Source organism: Hakea prostrata, chromosome 11, assembly GCF_041222555.1.
Source record: "Hakea prostrata isolate BN-2017 chromosome 11, UWA_Hpros_2, whole genome shotgun sequence".
Classification (NCBI taxonomy): Eukaryota; Viridiplantae; Streptophyta; class Magnoliopsida; order Proteales; family Proteaceae; genus Hakea; species Hakea prostrata.
The window spans coordinates 23,486,169-23,507,594 of NC_142610.1; the positions used below are offsets into that span (position 1 = coordinate 23,486,169).

Below are 21,426 nucleotides of genomic sequence, written 5' to 3' on the forward strand. Positions count from 1 at the left end.
TGTCAAGCAAGGGCCAGTTGGGCTTACTCGAAAGAGGCCCAATAGAGGCAGTGACATAAGTAATGGGCTTAGGCCCAGCAACCTGATTCGGCCCAGAGGAACCGTGGGATAAGGGAGACTTACGACGAGTGGGAGAGGGAGCAGGAGGGTTTAACGTGGTCCCCCATAAGAGGGAGACAGTGGTTGAGGTGGGCCCCAGGTTAAGGAGAGAAGGTGAAGGAAGGATCGATTTAGAGGATATTTGGGGATAACGATGAGGAGACTTCGAGAGAAAGCTAGAAAGGTTGTTGTGGGTATTGGACGAAGAAATTTTTGGGTTAGAGGAACTCAAAATTTCACCATTTGGGGAAGGCCGTGATAATAGGTCAAAAGGAGGAGATTCACATACCTCAAGTAATCGGCTAGGAGCTCTGATGGTGGCAGCAGTTGAGTCGTAGGTGGGGGCAGGCATCTCAGGGGCTTCGACCTCTTCATCAGCATAGTAGCAGATTGGATTTGTAGGTTTCTTCAGAAGAGCGTCATTGGTAGGGCTGACAAGGTTCTTTTCTGGAAGCGGAACATCAGGGATTGTTGCAGCTTTATTCCTTCGTCTTCTTCTACGGTACATGTTCGTTGCTGGAGTTGTAGGTCCGGTAGATGGCGGAGGGCATGCAAATGCGGAAGGAGCAGTCGAAGATGGAACAGAGACAGATACTGCTTCTAACGCATCAATGGTCTTCAATTTTAACAGAGCTTCAACTGAAAATCTTGGGTCGGCTGGCGGCAAAATATTTGTATGGTCATTGTTCTTTGCTTGTGGGAGAGGAGCCAAGGAGCATTTGGTCGAGGAATGACCAAAAGAGGAACATAGATCACATCGTGAAGCCACCCAGTCATACGCGATGACCTGGTTATATTTGAGACCGAGATCATCAGCGATTGTAACGAATGAAGGGAGATCTTTTAAAGCAGAGAAATCAACACAAATTCTTGCGTAAGAAAGGCGAGACATGTTTAAAGTTTTTGCATCAGTACGAAGGGGCTTGCCGAGGGCTGATCCAAGTCTACTCAGACAATCGGCATTCCAAAACTCAAGAGGGAGACCAGGCAAACTGATCCACAGGGGAAGAGAGCTGAAGTCGACCCTGTGGAGCGGAAGAGAAGGTGACCACGGTTTTAGGAATAAAGGGTATTTTCCCACGAACCAGGGAGAACCTTCGAGAGCACGAGAGCGACAGTCAGGGGAGTCAAATTTGAACAAGAATATGCTAAAGTCGATATGATGGATGTCCATAAGGCCCTGAGCCTTCCATTGCTTGGTGAGGGAAGCTTTCAGGATGCCAAAGGGAGGAGGGGGACCAAGGAACTGGCCTAGAATAGCAGAAGTCCATTGCTGGATACCAGAAGCAGTGGAAGCAGAAGGGCAGTGAGCGGTGGGGATAGGGTCATTTGAGGTGGAAGGGATGAAAGTAAGGTCCAAATCAGAATTGGTGGATTGATGGTGGTGATTGAAAAGAGTATTCCAGGGTTTGTCGGAAGGTGTGGGATGATTTTTGAAGGATGGGGTGGGAGGGGGGGGAGAGAGGAGGGACAACCATGGGAGGGACAAAAATGGATGTCACCGGAGGAGAGTGGAGGTCAACGGAATGGAGGTCATCGGAATAGTGTGGTCATTGACCTTGTTGTTGTTGGAACTTTATTCTTCTTTTTTTCTGTTCTTCCTTCTAGTGTAGTTGCTGCAACTTGTCAGAAACTCTGAAAAATTACAGATAATAGGTAACTCTTCTTCACTTTTTTCTCCCCCTCCCTTCATAACAAGTTTTGGAGGGTGACCTTATATTGAGATACTCTCAACAGTCTACATGAATTTGAATTGACTACTTCCAGACATATTCTATTGATCATGAAAAGTTCAAAATAAGAAAGACCAGGTTGTGTGTGCCCACAAAATTAAGTTCAGGTAAGCCCTTGCTTCCATTTGGCCTCAGTCGAGGCGATCCTATGGGTTTTTTCGAGATTGGTCTTGGATTTTGAGAAACTTTTCAGGCTCCTTGCGCGCCCCCCCCCCCCCCCGGGGGGGGGGGGGGCCCCCCCCCCCGGCCCCTCTTCCCCCCCCCCCCCCCCCCCCCCCCCCCCCCCCCCCCCCCCCCCCCCCCCTTTTTTCCATTTTGAGAAAGAATAAGGTGAGGAATGGGGGGAGGAGAGGAGAGGATGGAAGCCACGATTGTGTTGTGGAGTCTCATAAATCTAGTGAGAACTCCTCAAGTAACTTTTCTATTTATAGGCTAATTTACAAGTCTATTCTATATGGAAAGCATAAACCTATTTCAATTGGTATAAAACTCTTAATTCCTACAACCCTTTCCTATCGAGAGTTAGCGCAAGTACTAACCTCGATGGATCAATCCCTTCCTAAATTGCCCTTTTCAACACTCCCCCTCAGCTGGAGCATATATATTACTCATTCCCAGCTTGTTACAAATATAGGTAACCCTTGTATTCCCTAGAGCTTTGGTGAACAAATCGCAAGTTGTTCTCCGGTCCTCACATGCTTGGGGGATATTATGCCTTGCAGTAACTTCTCACGAACAAAGTGGCAATCTACTTCAATATGCTTGGTACGTTCATGAAAGACTGGATTTGATGCTATATGAACCGCAGCTTGATTATCACACCATAACTTCATTGGTGTGTCATCAATAATTCCTAATTCTGGAGTAATTGTTTTATCCATACCATCTCGCATGTTACCCGTGCCATAGCACGATACTCGATTCTGCGCTTGATCTTGCTACCACAGTTTGTTTCTTACTCTTCCATGATACGGATTTCCTCCAATGAATGTGCAGTAGCCTGTAGTCGATCTTCTATCAATAGGTGATCCAGCCCAATCAGCATCAGAGAATCCTTCTACATTTTTATGTCCATGATTAGTGTAAAGAAGCCCGTGTCCTGGTGCTTTCTTAAGATACCTCAGAATTCGTATAACTGCATCCCAGTGTGATGTTCGTGGGGCAGACAAAAATTGGCTCACAATACTGACAGGAAAGGCAATGTCGGGTCTAGTCCACGGTCAGATAATTCAGCTTCCCAACAAGCCTTCAGACTTCTCTGGATCATCAGAAGGGTTCCATCTTCGGCATTAACTTTAAGTTACATTCCATGGGAGTGTCTATAGGTTTTGATCCCAACATTCCTGTTTCTGAAAGTAAATCCAGTACATACTTCCGTTGAGATAAGAAGATGCCCTTTGTTGATTGAGCAACTTCAACTCCTAGAAAATACTTTAACTTGCCCAAGTCTTTGGTCTGAAATTTCTCTTGTAAGTAGGTCTTTAACCTATCAATTTCTGAAGTGTCATCTCCTGTAATGACAATATCATCAACATATACTACAAGAAAGATCTTGCCTGCATCAGAGTTTTTAAAGAATACAGAGTGATCACTTTCACAACGAGTCATCCCAAATTCTATTACAACAGTAGTAAAGCGTCCAAACCATGCTCGAGGTGACTGCTTGAGACCATATAATGATTTGCGGAGGCGACAAACCTTATTCTTCTCCCCCTGAGCAACAAACCCAGGTGGTTGCTCCATATACACTTCTTCATGTAGATCTCCATGAAGGAAGGCATTCTTCACATCCAACTGAAACAAGGGCCACTTGTATGTAGCGGCAAGAGAGATTAAAATACGGATGGAAGTAAGCTTGGCAACAGGCGAAAAAGTATCAACATAATCTATGCCATAAACTTGAGCATAGCCCGGCAACGAGACGAGCCGGGCGAGCTAACGAACCATCGGGATTAACTTCACGGTGAATATCCACCTACAACCAATAGCTTTCTTCCGAGGGTAAAGGCACAAGATCCCAAGTTTGATTGTCTTCTAAGGCTTGTAATTCTTCGTTCATTGCACTGACCCAATCAGGATTAGACAAAGCTTCAAGAACATTCTTAGGAATAGGATAATTCTCGATAGTAGATAAAGCAGTAGAGAACCCAGGTGATAAATTAGAATATGAAATAAAGTTAGAGATGGGATACTGAACACAAGAACGAGTACCCTTCCGAAGAGCAATGGGAATATCAAGGTCAGATTTGGCAGGAACGTCCGCAGGATCAACAGACGAAGTCGGCACAGAGGTAGAGACCGTAGGTGCGGAGGGGGAGCGGTGGTTGGCCGGCGCATGTACACTTGGTGATGTCGGCGAGAGGTGGAGGGGAAGGAACGACCACCGTGGAGACACACTTTGAAAAATACATAGATCATCATTTAGGTCGGTTAAACTATGAGATTCGGTGGAAAAAGAAGTTGACTCAAAAATGACACATCTGCAGAACAAAATATCTTCGTAAGTCGGAAGAATAACAACGATATCCCTTTTGAGTGCAGAGTACCCCACAAAAATACACTTAAGTGCACGTGGATCAAGTTTAGAGATCCCTGGGCGATGATTACGAATGTAACACACACAACCAAATACGCGAGGAGGTAAAGTAAATAAGGGAGATGAAGGAAATAAGAGAGAATGAGGAATGCCACCTTTTAAGACAGATGAAGGCATCCGTTAATAAGATAACAAGCAGTTGAAACGCATCAGCCCAAAAGGATTTAGGAACCTTCATCTCAAATAAGAGAGAACGGGTGACCTCCAATAAGTGTCTATTTTCCTTTACGCAACCCCATTTTGTTGAGGAGTATCAACACGGGAAGATTGGTGAAGAATCCCATTAGAAGCCATAAATTTACAAAACGGATCAGAGAAATATTCTTTGGCATTATCACTACGAAAAGTACGAATAGGAACACCAAATTGAGTACGAATTTCAATAACAAAATTGCAAAATATGTCAAATAATTCTGAACGATTTTTCATTAAATAAAGCCAAGTGACTCTTGAAAAATCATCCACAAATGTAACAAAGCATCACAGAACAAAGTAGAACTAACAGAGACGGGGTCCCCACACAGAATGAACTAGAGAGAAAGGGTGGTCGATCGGTGTTTATACGAGGAGGAAAACTCACACGATGAAGTTTTCCAAATTGACAAGACTCACAATCCAACTTTGAAAGAGAATGAAAACTTTTATCTACCAATTTTAGGGTTCCAGAGAGGGATGCCCCAACCGACAATGTATTTGATGGGGGATGGAAATACTAGAACAAGCGAGAGGATATCTCCTCGAATAGATACAACCCCCGGACATACGGCCTCACCAAGTATCTTCTTCGTCGAAGATCCTGAAATAAACAATAGCCAGGAAAGAATTTCACCAAACAGATTATTAGTGGAAGTAAATTTTTGAACAGATAATAGGTTAAATGGCAAATTAGGATGTAAAGAAGCGAGGGTAGGGTAATGGATGGAGTGAGTTGAATTGTACCCACTCCTTTAACATTGATAGAGAACCATCAGCAAGTGTAACCAAAGAGGATGATGGAACAAAAGAGGAAAATATACGAGCCCCGGTCATATGATCGAAGCTCCTGAATCAATGATCCATGGGTGAGATGTGGTTGAAAGGCAACTAGTAGCAACCGTTGAACAAGGGTGGCAGCGGCTGATTGTGGTTGAGTGGCCCGAAACCGAGTGAAACGAATATAATCTTCCTCACCATCTTACGCCTACCCTCGGGATGAACTTTAGTAGTTGTAGGCGCCGATTCGAAGTGATAATTGCATTCGCCATGTGTGGGGGCTTCCCACGAAGCTTCCAACAGATCGTTGAATATGTCCCGGACGACCACAATGATGACAAGTCAACCCTGGACGCAAGAGTGTGTGAACTGGATATTCTAGTATTATCCTCGAGTTCGCATATTTTGTCCACCAAGGACCCGCCTCGAGAGGTGCCTCGAGAAACCGTGCCAAAGCTGAATTTTACGCAGAGTTATTGGTACTCTCCCGCAACACGAAGAACTCTTGAAAATGTGTCGGCTAACGTGGGTACATGATCACTACCAAGAACCGTGCTCTAACCGCCTCAAACTCCTTTCCAAGACATCCCAAGAAACCCATAACAGCTAATTGTTCTCTTGATTTTGCATAGTTTTGACATCGGAGGAGATAGGTAGAATAGAGTTTAGTTCTTCATACATTCTTTTAAAATCTGCAAAATATTGGGTAATATCTCTACCTCACTACTCGATAAAATTCCCGGGACAATTCGAGATTCTAGCTAGATTATTCTGACCAGAATACAACACATTCAAATACTCCCATAATTCCTTCACAGTTTGTAGGTGAGTCACCAAATCTATAATGTTATCTGCCAAGGAATTAAACATCTGCCCAAGTATTCGTGCATCAACAATTGCCCAAGCATCATCATCTATGGGTACAGCTTAGTCAAATGATCTATCCGTCCCCGCCCAAGAAGAACAATTAACTATAGCCCTCCATGGTGGAAATTGATCCACCCTCCAATTCTTCTCGCTAACCGATGAGAGGATGAAGAAATAATTTCAGTCATAGTATTTTTATTTGAAGTTTCTCCCATATCAAACAATTTTAAAATCAAATCCCGAAACAATGAAATCGAAATCGAGAATCGAAACCAGAATCAGAATTATTCCCAGATTAATCCCAGATTCAGATTAATCTCATAAACATAAATAAACCAATTTAAAATCAAACCAAACCAGAAAACTTGATTCAACTTAAAATCAAACCAAACCAGAAAACTTATCTCGCCTTTTAACTCGATCAAGTCTCCTTAAACCACCGAAACTCAAGTCCAAACAAGAAACCAGATCGCAAGTCTTTCAACACAATCGGATCACTCTTAAGTCTCCTTAAAACCACCAAAACTCAAGACCAAACAGAAAACAGATCGCAGCTTTCTTTCTTGAAGTCGAAGTCTCAAATCTCAACACAATCGATGCCTTCTCCTAAGAAGAGCAGCCGACAATAACCCGACAATCCAACCTATCGATTGCTTCTCTCCAAAAAGCAGAAGCCACGAGCACAGCCACACCAGCAACGATTGCCTTCTCCTAAGAAGCGAACCGAAAGGAACCAGCTATCGATTCCCTTCTCCAGGTACAATTCTTCCTTCCTATAGAATCGAAAGGAATAAGAAGACCACCGCCCCGATACCATGTTATTCGAGAAAGAATAAGGTGAGGAATGGGGGAGAGGAGAGGAGAGGATGGAAGCCACGATTGTGTTGTGGAGTCTCATAAATCTAGTGAGAACTCCTCAAAGTAACTCATTATAGGCAATACAAGTCATCATATAGGAAAGCATAAACCTATTTCAATTGGTATAAAACAATCCACAACCTACGAGAGTAGCAGTACTAACTCGTGGATCAATCCCTTCCTAAATTGCCTTTTAAAAAAAAAAAAAAAAAAAATTAAAAAAAAAAAAAAAATTTAAAAAAAAAATTTCAAAAAAAAAAAAAAAGGAGGGGGGGGGGTAATCAAACCAGATTAAAAATAAAATTTATTTTGTTTCTTTTTGGGAAGGAAAAAAAACAAAGGAGGATAGTAAAAAAAAAAAAAAAAAAAAGGGAGGAAGAAAAAAAAAAGGAGAAAAAAAAAGAAGAGGAAAGGAGAAGAAAGAAAAAAAAAAAAATATAAACCCTCTTTCATACAAAAAAAAGCCCCCCTTTTTTTTTTTTGAGGGGGTGGTGCATCGCAGGGTGGGGGAGGTGGTGGTGGTAAAAAAAAAAAAAAATAAAATATATAATATAAAATAAAACATGTACCGCCGAAGAAGTGACTCTGGTAAGATCTTCCGTTCAAGCCACAACCGCAGCACCTGAAAAGGAGATTGGTCAAGTACCTAGTTTCAAATTCAGTAGATTCCTTAGACATACAATAATCTATTGCCTACTGTCAACAACTATCTATTTTCTTCATTTCCATATCAAAATATCATTACCTTAAGACATTGCTGACGATTTTCACGAGCTGCAGCTCCAGGTGGAGCAGCAGCTCCTAAAAGACGTGGCAGCGCTGCTTCCACAGTGGGAATGTATGAGGCTCCCGCAATCCCTGAAGAAAAATGTAAAGAGAAACATTGAGACAACTAATATAGCTCTTTACACAAGTTTATCACGATGAAATCAACCTACCGACCAATCTGCACAGTGAAATATCAATTGTATAAATTCTTCACTGCAGAAAATATATATAAAGGTTGCCCAACATCCTTCAATAAGGGGAACTCAACTAAAACTGTGTGGAAGTTAATACAGCAGTATATACAGTTTGAACCAAAAACCCCCACCATGTCATACCCCCCACCCCCTACAACCCCCCCCCAAAAAAAAAAAAAAGAGACTCAGACCTACATCATTAATCATTAAAGGATCAAATGCCAATTTATATTTCCAGCCACATGAATTATAAAAACTGAAAGGAAGGAGGGCTCAAATCAGGTAGAAGGGATCCCTAGAGAATGATTTGAATGATCAGTCCCCCCCCCCCCCCCAAAAAAAAAAAAGTTTCAATTTCTTTGGGTAAAGAAAATTATTTTGAACTAACCGCTCATATATTACAGAAAATATCAAATAAGATTACTACAACAAAAAGCTCAGCAAATGATTTGAATGACCAGTCCCCCCCCCCCCCCCCCAAAAAAAAAAAAAAGAAATAAAGAAGGAAAAAAAGTTTCAATTTCTTTGGGGAAAGAAAATTATTTTGAACTAACCGCTCATATATTACAGAAAATATCAAATAAAATTACTACAACAAAAAGCTCAGCCATGTTCTACTTAATCAGGTCAGCTAGATGGATCCAAACAATACGGTTAAGATAAATATACTATAAATAAAAAAACTCACTTCCAGAAATGGCACGCAACAAAAGCAGCATCGAAATCATTACAAATAGGCATCGAAAAAATATGTGCATCGCTATCGCCATAGATGCACTCCTTTCCATAGATGTCTACCTTTATAACTATGAGAATACTGTGTGATAGAATCCACAAGAAAGAATAGATCCACTTTGCGATGGCAACTGGGTTCACTCTCCAATTTTCGGATGAGAAGTTCAACAACCTGCACACATTAAAGAATTCAAATCATCAACAAAGCTTACCATCAGAAAAACTTCAGTATATGTGCTAATTCCTCCTAGTCTTTTATATTTACAACCATACCAACTGGGTTTGGCAACCATGAGAGACCAGACCTTTACTGAGGAAGAGGATGGCCCTCAAATACAAGAAAAACTTGTCATGTAGTAATTCAAAGTTAGGGCCCCTAACAGCATTGTTTAGAACTGTAATAGCAAGGATGCACCTTGTAGCAGAGAATGATAATTGTTTCAACGGATGAGATATATGGTCTGTCCGAAAAATTATAAAAATACTGTAATTTTCACATAGTTAAGAGTTAAGAGTTAGTTCTCTTCAATCTTTTCTGCCCTGTGATAAATAGATCTGTGCTTGATCTCTTGATATATGGACTAACTAAATATTAATTGGGAATGTTTCCCTTTCCCATTATGGGTATTTCCCAGCACCTGAGGTAGATAAGTCACTTGGGGCTTATTTTAAACTTTGGGCTGGGTCATCTATAAATTGGGCCTTTGATTCCATGGTTTTACTTCGTAATTGGCCAATTGCCTTAAAATATGGGTAATAAGAAGGAAACCGGGATCAGCAGTTATATTTTCCAGACGTAGCTACTTAATTGTGGTTTTTTTTTTTTTTTTTTTTTTTAATTTCTTAGTCAATTCAGGTTACCTACTGGGATTTATTTTTGAGATTCTATATAAAGTTGTAAAAAAGGCATGTAATGAACAAGAATTGATTCATGAAGTTGCTTTGAAAGCTCCCAATGCTGCCTTTGTTCTCAGGTAGAGATTAAGTCAAAAGAGAAAACTAGCCTTGGTGGGATTGGGAGGTGTGTCCAATCTAGTCCTTAATCGTCAGAAGCTTCGAAGGTTCCATTTACAACTTCTTTTATAATTGTAGAAGTATCTCCTCAGGTTAAACTTCAATATCAAGATTCAATATTTATTTACGAATTACGATCCTCCAACCAACTGAGCTGCTCCCACGAATCCCTATACTACAGTTAGCCTGATTCATCCCATCAATTCTCATTCTTTCAATCAATCCAAAACTACCCATATTTAATATCCCACCCATATCTTAAAATCATCAATGGCAATAAGAAGCATCCCAACTAAATGGGGTTGGCTACATGGATCCTTAGTTTCCAATCAGCTCTATTTGAGGCCATACTTGTCTATCAAGCTCAAGCCATGCATATCCTTTCTCATCACTTCTCCTAGGTTATCTTAGGTCTACCAAAACTCTTCTGGTTCCTACGATTTGGATTACATTCCTTCTCCCTTATAGGGGCATTTAAAGGCTTCCATTGAACGTGGTCATGCCACCTCAATCGACATCCCATAGCCTATCATTATTTGGAGCTATTCCCAAACCAAATCTAGCATGATCATTCTTTACCTTGTCCTTCTTAGTTTTTCCACTCATCCATCTTAACATCTACAATTCTGCTGCTGAGTATATTTATATGATGCTTCTTAACAGCCCAACACTTTGCATCATGCATCAGAGACACTCCTATAAAACTTTTGTTTGAGCTTTGAAGGAATATGTTGATTACACAAGACCCTGGATGCACCTCTTCACTTCATCTGCCGTATTTTTGTTCTTTGGGAAACATAATCCTCTATATCACCTTCTTCACTTATTGATTGAGCCAAGGTACCTAAAAAATCGCTTTGTGGAATCTCATCAGGTTTCACCACCTCATCATCCATCCGGTCACGAAAAAAGTTGCACACTAGTTATTCCGTCTTCATTCTATTTAGTTTAAAACCTTTTGATTCCAAAGTCTCTCTCCCTAATTCTAACTTGGTATTAATCCCTACTCCCAAATTTCTTGACAAATCAACAAGTATCCATCTAACAAGTAACAACATCCCAACCATCTCCTAGTATAATCTCCAAAATTAGTACCCAAGAAACTCCAACAAGGAGGGCCTAAATCAAGAAGTTCATCTTTTACATTCCAAATCATCTGCAAACAAGAGGAACCAAATTAATAGTGGAAATTGTCAAAACCTTCAGAGATCCATCCAACCATCTCAACCCTAATTTCCCAATTGGTCCAATGGAAACCCTAGTTTTGACAATTACCCAATTTTGACCCATTCATATCTGCAAGCTCATCAAAGATTCTGGTGAACTGGCACTTAGTCACTATTCTTTCAAACTAACACTACACCGTCACCTACAGGAAGGATCTCATGAAAACAACCCCCCCCCCCCAAAAAAAAAAAATTCCAAGCAGGCCCTTGGGCTTTTGGAAACCCAAAGTTGCATTAACCAAGATATGTTATATCAGATGCTTTAATCTGGTATGATTGCATGTATGATGACAAATATGGGTAAGATAATTAATCAAGTCTATGGATAAACCCAAGTCTACAACAAGGATTTGATAAACCTAGGTCAGTATGAGAACTTTCAAAGATATCTAAGAAGGTAATCACCACATAAAATAGAGGGGAAAAAAATAAAAAATTCAATGAAAGGAAAACAAGAGTTAGCAATATACAACAAAGTGCCACCAACCTCATTGGCGATTCCATACTTTGCACAATCAATGGCAAGATGAGTTGCTCGTCCAATACTTTCCTTTGTCCTTGACAGTGTCTCTATCATTCCTTCAAAAGCATCTCGTGCAACAGCTGCCTCTGTACCACCACTTAGTGAACCCCCAAGTGCCCTCTGTCCTGTACTAACCCTTCCTTCTTCAATATTGTCAAACTCTGATTGATGTTGTGACACAACTTGACGAGCATAAGCAGATGGAGAAGTAAGGGATGTCAGAGCATAAAATCCCATTGTATCTTGATGCATAGCATGGCCAACACCAAACATTAAGGGCTGTACTGCAGGACTGGGGCTTCTCCCATTAACCACAGTAGCAGTGGAAATAAATGTTGCCATAGGATTACCACTAGAAAGAGATTGCTCATGAGCTAATTTTCTTTTTGCTTGTGCAGCAGCAATAAGATGTTTCATTGACAAGCTAGAATCCAAAATTTTAAGATGTAGTAATGCACCAGTGGCATTATCATCACCAGCCACATTTGATCTGGAATTGAATAAAGAAACATACAATCAAAACAACAAAATACAAACGCCAAGTAAAATTATGGGTATAGTCAGAAAAGGTGATGCCTACCGCTCCTCAAGGTGAGAATCATTCACTGTTGAGCATTCTGCATTAACAGAAACATTTATCTTTGAATTAGTTTCTAAATTCTTCTTTGACTTTTCTGCAGATAAGGCTTTCCTGCTCTTTTGGGTTGTTCCTCGATTAGAAAGATGGCTTAAGCCATCAGAACCCATACCTAAAGCTTTAGCAGATCCAACCTGGGGCTTTCTTGAAATTTTACCATTTGCTTTAGTCTGGGGTTTGATGAATTTATGCTCCACCCAGTTTGCAGCAGTGATCAACCCGAGGGGTTCCTTAGGCAAGGACAAGGTTGGCTTAACCTCCTTCGCAGATGATTTTTGTGGTTCCAATTTACGAGGGCTATGCGAAAAATTCGCCGTCATCGGCTTTCTCAACCTCTTCTCTTCAAATTGCTTGTCAAGAAGCTTCACATAGCATATTCCATACTCAGAAGGGCTATCCTTTGGGGCAGTAGGTACCAAATCTTTATGTGTACCATCTTCACCACTCGGTTGAGCATTATTGAGGCCTTCATGATGCGTATCAGTGTTCTGAACAGAATCTGACAACCAGGAAGGCACATCCTTCAACAAGCTGCTTGATTCACCATGTACGGAAGTTTTGAGCTCTTCTTGGATATCATCATCACTAAATCGATGAACTGTCCTCGGCTTTGAATTGATTTGTTTAGGAGATCTATAACTGTCTGAGATGGAGCCATCATTTTTAGGGATGCCAGACCTATTCTCTAGTTTATCCCCAGCAGTAACTGTGGCACAATCAGACATTGCACCTATTGCCTGACGACGGCGCTTTGTTAGGGGGAAAACAGCTACCTCACCTGGCAGGTTGGTTCCAACACCAAGTGTTTCAGTTCTAGATGCCAGATGGCTTTCAACCTTAACATGTGAAGATGAATTTTTACCCTGCATAGATTTATTACCTTTGCTGTCAACAGCAGGCAGACCAGGCAAATCACTACTGCTTTTACTAACTGATTTGCAGGTTGTATCCTCACCAGCACCACCTCGCTTTGATCTTTTGGCAGGAAGTGAATATTCATTTGTTACCTTAAATTCAGTATGTTGAGTCCTCTTCTTACGGTCTCCAGAAAATAACTGCATATCCATCACCTGCTCCTTTGTATTTCCTAATGCATCCTCGCCATGTACATCACATGGCGCCCTGACATGCTGTTTAGCTTTTGACACTCCTTTAGCTTTCTTTCCATAGTTGACACCCAAATCTGATCTCAAATCACCATGTGAATCTTTTACGCTGTCACATGGAACAATTCCGTTTTGTACTCCATCTTGCAGATGTGATCCAGAGACTTGAAGATCAACATCACCTTCTAGGTCTGAATCCCCATGCTTTCTGGGCCTTGAAATTGTTATTTTGTTTTCTATGTGAGCCTCCATCTTCTTCACCTTTTGTCCTCCACCAGAGTACTTCCCAGAAACAGACACCACTAAAGGGGGGGAACCATCACTTTCACCAACAACGGGGCCACAAGAGGAACCTCCTCCAGCATCAATATCTCCATTCTTATCACCAGAGACTTCTTTGAGTGGAGAAGGATACTCCATCTTAGATATACTTCGAATCTCTCTGTTTGGAAAACATGTGCCATTATTTGATATTTTATCATTCTTCTTAACAGATACAACAGGAGATGATCTTTGCTCTGTGTTACAACAGACATCAGGCTTAATACTCATTTTGTCAGTCCCACCCTGTCTATTTGAACAATACTCCAACCCATGTCCTGCATCGCCCGAGTTCTCATTACTTGTGATTTCCCTCATTTCAACTGCCTCAGTCTGACTTTCAACTTCCCCTCCAGCCTCTCTAACACCTGTTGGAGATATGGAACCAGGTACTGCCTTATCAGTGTCATCTTTACAAGCACCCAAATTCTTCTGCTGCAACTCTTCAAAAGCCTCACAGATCTCTTTCATGGCATGAGCAAAATCTTTGACTGTCTTCCCTTGACACTTCGCAGATAATTTATTCTTGGCTTCACTTGTGAATACCTGAATATCAGCAGGGGCAACAAAAGCACTGCACAGAAAACACAAAGATGCAAATTAAAGAGCCAAAAGCAGTAAAGTTCTTTCAAGAAGAAAAGGTAACAAAATATACAATCAAATGGTCTGCGAGAAAGCATAACTGTTCAGTCAATAATAATATGCAGTCATCACTTTTAGCATGTCATACATTCTGAATGAGGCAGCAGGATTTGAGATGGAGCTCCAATCACAGGATCGTCTTACAACATATATTTCTGGATTAAACTAAATCCATCTACCCACCCTGTCTTGGCTCAACTTCTAGCCAAACTGATATCAAGGTGTAAATCGGATTAAACATCGACTCCTTCAGGCTCAGTTAAACACATGACGAATATCTTCAGCATATATGTGTGTGTGTGTGTGGGGGGGGGGGGGGGCATTAATCCAAAATTCATGTCCAGTGCTTGCCCCCTCACAAGCTTACATGAAAAATTCAAAATTTGACTCCTCCATTAAAAAAAAAGGCCCGACCCAATCCTTGACTAGTTAATGTAGATCAAGGTCCAATTTAGGCTTATTTTCACATATAACGGTTATGAGCCTCTAATCCCATAGGTCTAAGTGGTAATAGGCCTCCTCTAAGGATCCAGAGCAGGGCTCCAAAGCTGCCTTTGAAAAAAGCTTACAGTTAGTTTTATTTTAAGCATTTTTTATTTCAATCGAACCAGGGGTCATATTGGTCTAATTTGGTTTTCTTTTGGATCCAACTTAAGTTAACAGTATAGGAATCTTTGTGCCCTTTTTTCCCCTTGGAAAACTTACCCTAACCAGACCACCTAAAACCATCATCAGATTAAACTGATATTTGGAGGAAATCTGCAGCATCCTAACCCTAGTCATCAACCCAAGTGAGATCTCCTAATTCCCCCAACAGCCCCTTGACCTCAGAGCTTTAACTCCTACTTTCCTCAACTACTCCCTGAAATAGGATACCCTGTGCATTAAATGCCTAAATTATGTAATGAACAGATTATAGAAGGGCAAGGATACAACAAACCATACTCTGTGCAAGCAACCTAGGTCCAAAGCCAAACTACCAGGTAAGGTATTTGCTTTCATTCTAATGAATCAAACATGTACAACCATGCTTTAATAAGCACTCCACTTTATGGGCTTCAAATGACCTGAATATTTAGCAGAATGTTGACCATCCCCTTGAAGGAACTCAGTTCTGGTAGGTGATGAAATCCCACCAAAACACAAAGCCAGGGCCTTCCCAAAGATAAAACCTATGTCAAAGACTAAATGGTGTTAGATCACACACAGTTTGATGTAACCCCCAAACTGAGGGCCAGTCTTCAGGATCAATTCAACCGAATCAGCAGCAAAATTAGGGTTCTTCAAACCCTGCAGTTATGGTGTAGGGACTGTTTTGAATGATTTAGGGTTTTGGGAAGGGTAAGGGTTTGGCCAGGGTTTATTAGAACATAAACTCGAACCTTTCTGTTTGGCTAGGATTTATTGAAACACAAACTCAAACCTTGCTGTTCTGGGCTTCAAGCTTGAAATCCAGAAGTCTTATGGTTAGGGTTTTGCAAATTTAGTCAGCAAAGGAGTTAATAGTTTAGCCTAGGATTTCATTGGTTCGATTGGGCGGAAATTGAGAGGGAAGGTCACCATGGTTGGGGGAATGAAATTCCTTAAGGTTAGACAAATCTAACAGTTAGATTGCCGTAGATCTGACCTTGAATTTTAGGTCTTCAGAATAGTCCGAACATTCCAGAAAAAAGAAAAATAAAAAAGGGATATGGAGATTATGGTTAGGGGAGGAAGAACGGACTCAGACGTTCTAGGGTTTAAGGGGATGGTTAGGCCCCACCTAAGGTTAGGAGCAAAAACTAGGGGATGGGAGGAGGTGAGGTTTCCTAAGGGGGATAGGGTTTGGGGAAGGGGATAGAGAGATTTTAGAACTAGGGTTTAGGGGGAGAAAGAGGGGTTGCTGCAAGGATGGAGAGCAGGCTAGGTGTGATTGGAGGAAAGAGTGGGGGAAGGGTGGGGTGCTTTGCTTACTTGATGTAGAACTTGAAAAAGGCAATTCACACAAACACTCGGCCACAACTAGGCTGCCACAGGCTTCTTCCCTTGGCAGCCCACACTCTAATTCTTATCTTATTCACTCAAATTTTATTAATCATCCAAACTATCTTTTTACAAGCTAGATGAACCCACACTAGAACTCAAACTTAGAAGGTGATCCCAACTAGGACTCTAATTGGACTAAGGACTCTCATTTCAACAAGGATTCTACCATACGTCAACCTAGAATGACCCAAATCACAAAACAAGAGTATATCTAGACTCCTTGTAAGTGGATTGCAACTAAGGGAATTCCTCTCTAATTGGGACTCTACCTTAACTAGGACTCTTCAGAAACTTGGCAAAGACAAATCCAAACTCAAAAACAAAAGTAGATCTCAGATCCTACAAATAATCTGGACCTAACAAAATAAATCCTTCTCTAAGTAGGACTCCTAGCTAGACTAGGACTCTTTCATATCTTAACAAACAAGGACTCAAATATAACAAAGTAAAAGTAGATTTGGACTCCTAAAATTGTGCTGCATCTCAACAGACCAATTGGAACTCAAAAAGGGGGTGGCAGAATGGCCAAATTGCCCCCATATGGTTCGGCCTTCTTGTAAAGCCACAAGGTTTTGGCAGCTGTCCTTTCCTTTCTTTAGGCTCTTAGGGCTTCTCTTAGGGGGGGTCCTTCTGGTTACATCACAGCTCATAGAGACAAAAGCACAAATGAGCAGTTCTGTCGAGAATTGGGAATCAAAAGCATCACAAAAAATAAGTTGCTTTCTAGAAACTGGGACAGATTTCATGGAAACCTAATGATGAATGAGCCTCCTAATCTTGCCACCTTTGATCTCTTCATAGTTCAGTTCTAACATGTTTTACAAGTTAGGTTATTCATGCAAGTAAGGGACACACTCAAAGAAAAAAAGGTGGCATAAATAACTGTCTTCTAAATTTTACAATAGGTTTCCTAATATAGGGTATCAAACTGATCAGTCTGAGTTTGTTTTGGGTGACATAAGGCCAACCATAGAGATCTAGGAAAGCTGTTAGGTCTCCATAGTTCATTGACATAGGATCCTCCAACTCTAATGCTACAATTATTGAGCACGAGTTGGATGGACCCCTTTAGTGTATCTTCTTCTTATGTAGTTTTTTAGTAGCTATGAATGTTATTCTTACACTCTTTGGCCTATTCCTGCCTAAGAATCTTTTTTAGTCCTTTCACAAGATAGCTCCCTTCCAGTGATAGTTCAACTCAAGAAGTAAACCAACCTAACCAGCCATTTACCAGTACATGAACCATTAACAAAACAGCAGCCTCATCATCCTTCTGGACTTTTTCTTAAAAAGTTCAACCTTCTCCCAAGAATTTACACAACAGATCCAAGAAATATCCATAGGTGATTTAGCTATCTCAAGAGGTCTATAGTTGATGAAAAGAATGTTATTTTCTTATCTCAAGATAACTACCATTCGTTAATAAAGGGATGTAATTGGTAAACCATCTAACTGAAACTAGAATTTCTCCTACCAAACAAGTTCATACGTAATAACCAAAAACTCAATCATGGCCAATTTTAAAATGAAAAAAGTTCATGTTAGAAATGAGAAAACAATTTAAATGTACCAAGACAAGCACATAAAAGGTACAATCAGATGCTTACATTTCTTCAGTTCCAAAAAACTGCACAAAGTATTTCCTTGGATCAGGAATTCGTTCCCAATCCTCAGGACAGCTAATCTGCAGAACCCACCAACCAAAAAAGACAAGATATAAGCAATGATAATGGTACACTTAACAATAATAACGAACTGTACCTGCACAAAACAATATACCCCAAACCATCCAAACCATACAAAGAAGGATTCAAAATTTTTCAGCAAATATAATCCATTAACAAAACCACAGTTACTCGATGTACTAGCATTGAAAACCCAATCATTCTCATTGGGGGGGGGGGTGGAATCCCAGTCAGAATTACCAAAACCCACAAACCAAAAAGAAAATTTTTTTTTTCTATTTCATGACAGAAAAATAAAACAACACACCTTGGCAGGCCAAGCAGGGAATCCTTTAACCTTAGCGAGGACGAGATCACCTAAGCTCAACTGATTCTTCGCTTTGGTCTTGTTCGCTTCCCGTCTACGCCCGGTAGCCATGGCGGCTGAAAAAATAAATCCAAAAACGCCGCCTTTAAGGGCTGATCGACCAAATACGAATCCTAGAAACTAATTAACAGAAGCTTTATATACGTGAAAAAATTGATGGTTAACGCGACGAACAGAAGAGAAGATTACAGTATTGGAAAGCGTAGCCTGCTACAGCGGGGATAGAGAAGTGTCAGAACAGGTCGACGAAAAATACAGGACTTGCATTTTGAAGATGAAGATAGGAGTATAGAGTGAGGAGTGTGCGAGGAAGCAAGCTAGAAGCAGAGAAATGAGATGACACAGAGCAGTGAGCAGAAGAGACGTCTGTAATAAGCGATATTTTTGTTTTTGTGGCTCGTGGATTGTTTTTGCCTTAGTTTAAATCTTGGGTTGGGACGGTTTGGGTCCCCTTGGGTTGGATTTGGAATTTCAATTGAACCGGTTTGAGAAAGAGCGCAGGTCTTGTCCTCCCATCTTCTCCAACCCCCAACCTCCAATCTAGGCCTGCCGTAGTGCCGTTGTATCAAGGGCAGGATTGTATCAGGCCCTTCGTGAGGGTGGGGGCATAGGAGGACGGCCCACCTGGGTGGAGAGGATAAGAATCAATATCAAACCGACAAATCAATAATTTTTTTTTTGTTGAAAGAATCAAACTAAAACATTAATTAAACAATAGAACTACAAATACAATTTTGTTGGGCTTATAGGATTTTTGTTCTTAAATCTTTACATTTGGGTCATTTCCCTGCAAGAGTTTCTGGCCACAGCTGGATGTTGTGGTCCTGGAAAGGTGTGATTTGTGCATCTTCTAGCAGGTCCAAAATGGTAAAAATTGGAACAATGTATTGTGAGTGCCACTGAGTTACGATCGAACGAGGGAATATGTGATCCAACTGCTTAGCATTGTTCCCAATTGTGTGAATCTTTATTTTTTTTCTTGGACATTAGGGTCAATCCATGGGCCATGCCCTCTAGAGTTGCCTTTGTTGTATCAACACCGTCAACACTTCTAAAATGCACTTCCCCATTTTAGAAGTGTTATCATGCCTTTCTCAAGCAATCCCCATAACCAACCAATTTTTTTTTTCCGCATACCGACGTTCCCTGCACAAATTAAAGTTGAGTTATTACTATATTGATAGGCAAGAAGGGACTTACAAATACACTTTTGATGGAGATTCATAATGATTCCTATGTCGTCTTCTTCTGTGTTAATTGGGTATAGTTGCATATAAGAAGACCATTTATTTATAAACTCAATGGCTTTAAGTGGATTTGGAGTTATACTATTAAAGACAACACTATTAAGAAAAGACCAAATAGTATAACATGTTAGAGTACACATATTGAAGAACCACTTAAGCATAGTTTTATCCGATCTAGCATGAAGAAAATGAAGGCAAAGTTGCAACATATTATTTTGGTGGATATGGTCCACTCGAAGACCTAACAATCCCGACGTCCATATCCTCCTACTCCATTCGCATTCCATAAACACATGCCAAATCGTCTCCTCACATTTGGCACAAAGAGGACAATTAGATGGGATCGTTATCCATCAACCAATGATCGCCTTAATTGGAATTCCTGCATGCAAACACTACCAGAAGAAAGTTTAAATTTAGGGTGAATTGGTAATTTCCATAAAAAAAAAAAAAAAAACACCACCAATCTTTATTGGAATTACTACAAAATAGCATTTTTTTTTTAATAATTCTATTGTAAACAAGTTTAGTAGTGAAACAGCCATTCACAGAGAGTTTTGATACCCAACAGTCCCTAATTGAGGGAGATATCCTTGATGGCAAGTTGAGCTTAAGGAGAAAAAAAAGCCCTGATTTCATCCGTAAAAAAGGTTTGCTATTGAATCACTTTAGATAAGTTAACAGCCCTTTGCTGGAAATGGGAGTTGAACTCACCGATGGTATGGTTTTGAGTTGATTCCATCCAAGGGTCAAACCAAAAAAAAGTAGATTGGTCATTCCCTACTCTCCTAAACACCAAACCTGCAAGAGCTGGAATGACTTTCCTCAACCTGTTCCAAACAATTGATCCCTTTTTTTGAGAAATTTTGGGATCAAAGATAGAAGCCTTTGGAAAGTATTTGGCTTTAAGGCATTTGGCCCACATAGACTTTGGGTCCTTAATTAGTCTCCATCCTTGTTTTAGAAGCAAAGCACGGTTCACTACCTCAAGCTTTTTGAAACCTAACCCCCCATTTTCTTTAGGCATGCATACAACACTTATTCCAAGCTGTAAGTGTGAGGTGTTTACCTGAACCAGTGTGCCTAAGCCAAAATTTGTGACACAATGAATCCATTTTTCTACAAACTTCCTTAGGAAAAAGAGAGTATTGCATATGATAGATAGGCAGAGCCACTAGCACAGATTGCACAATAATGTGTCTTCCAACATAAGACAAAGAGCAAGCTTTCTAGCCACTCGTTTTCTCTGCATTTTGGTTAAGAGAGGCTGCAAATCTTTGATTCTAGATCTAGAGGGAAAGAGGTTAGTACCAAGATAGAGAGCCTTTTTTCCAGACTATTTAACTCCCAAAATACCAACAAGTTTATCTTTAGTATGTTGATTCACATTCTTGCTAAAGAAAATTTCACTTTTCTCCAAGATAATAACATGTCCTGTAATGTTAGAAAATAGATCAAGAATAACTTGAAACACACATCCATCCTCACATTGGCTCTACAAAACAAAAAGGTATCATCAGCAAAAAATAGATGAGAGATCTCAGGAGCATTCCTAGCAATCCTTAAGCCTTGAAAGGCATTGACACTTCTAAAACTGGAGAGTAATATGGATAAGACCTCCATGACAAGGAGGAAAAGTATGGACTTAGAAGACACCCTTGTCGAAGTCCTCTATTGCTAGTGAACCAAGAAAATGGAGACCCATTGATTTTGATTGAAAAAGTGGCCGATGAGATCAGAATATTTATCAGGTCACAACATTTTGAGTTAAAGCCTAAACATTGCAAAATTTTCTGAAGAGAGCTCCACTC

General features: G+C 40.5%; 1 protein-coding gene across 1 annotated transcript in view; it reads right to left on the minus strand.

The window, feature by feature from the left end:
* Positions 1–18,742, minus strand: part of LOC149001031 (uncharacterized) — a 51,308-nt gene extending 32,566 nt beyond the window's left edge. The window contains 8 exon segments of the mRNA XM_089139250.1: positions 28–1,372; positions 7,685–7,747; positions 7,871–7,983; positions 8,886–8,994; positions 11,550–12,075; positions 12,166–14,223; positions 17,924–18,000; positions 18,309–18,742. Of these exon segments, the coding sequence (XP_088995376.1) occupies positions 28–1,372; positions 7,685–7,747; positions 7,871–7,983; positions 8,886–8,994; positions 11,550–12,075; positions 12,166–14,223; positions 17,924–18,000; positions 18,309–18,419 (4,402 nt within the window). The 5' untranslated portion in view covers positions 18,420–18,742.
* Between the last annotated feature and the right edge of the window lie 2,684 nt (positions 18,743–21,426).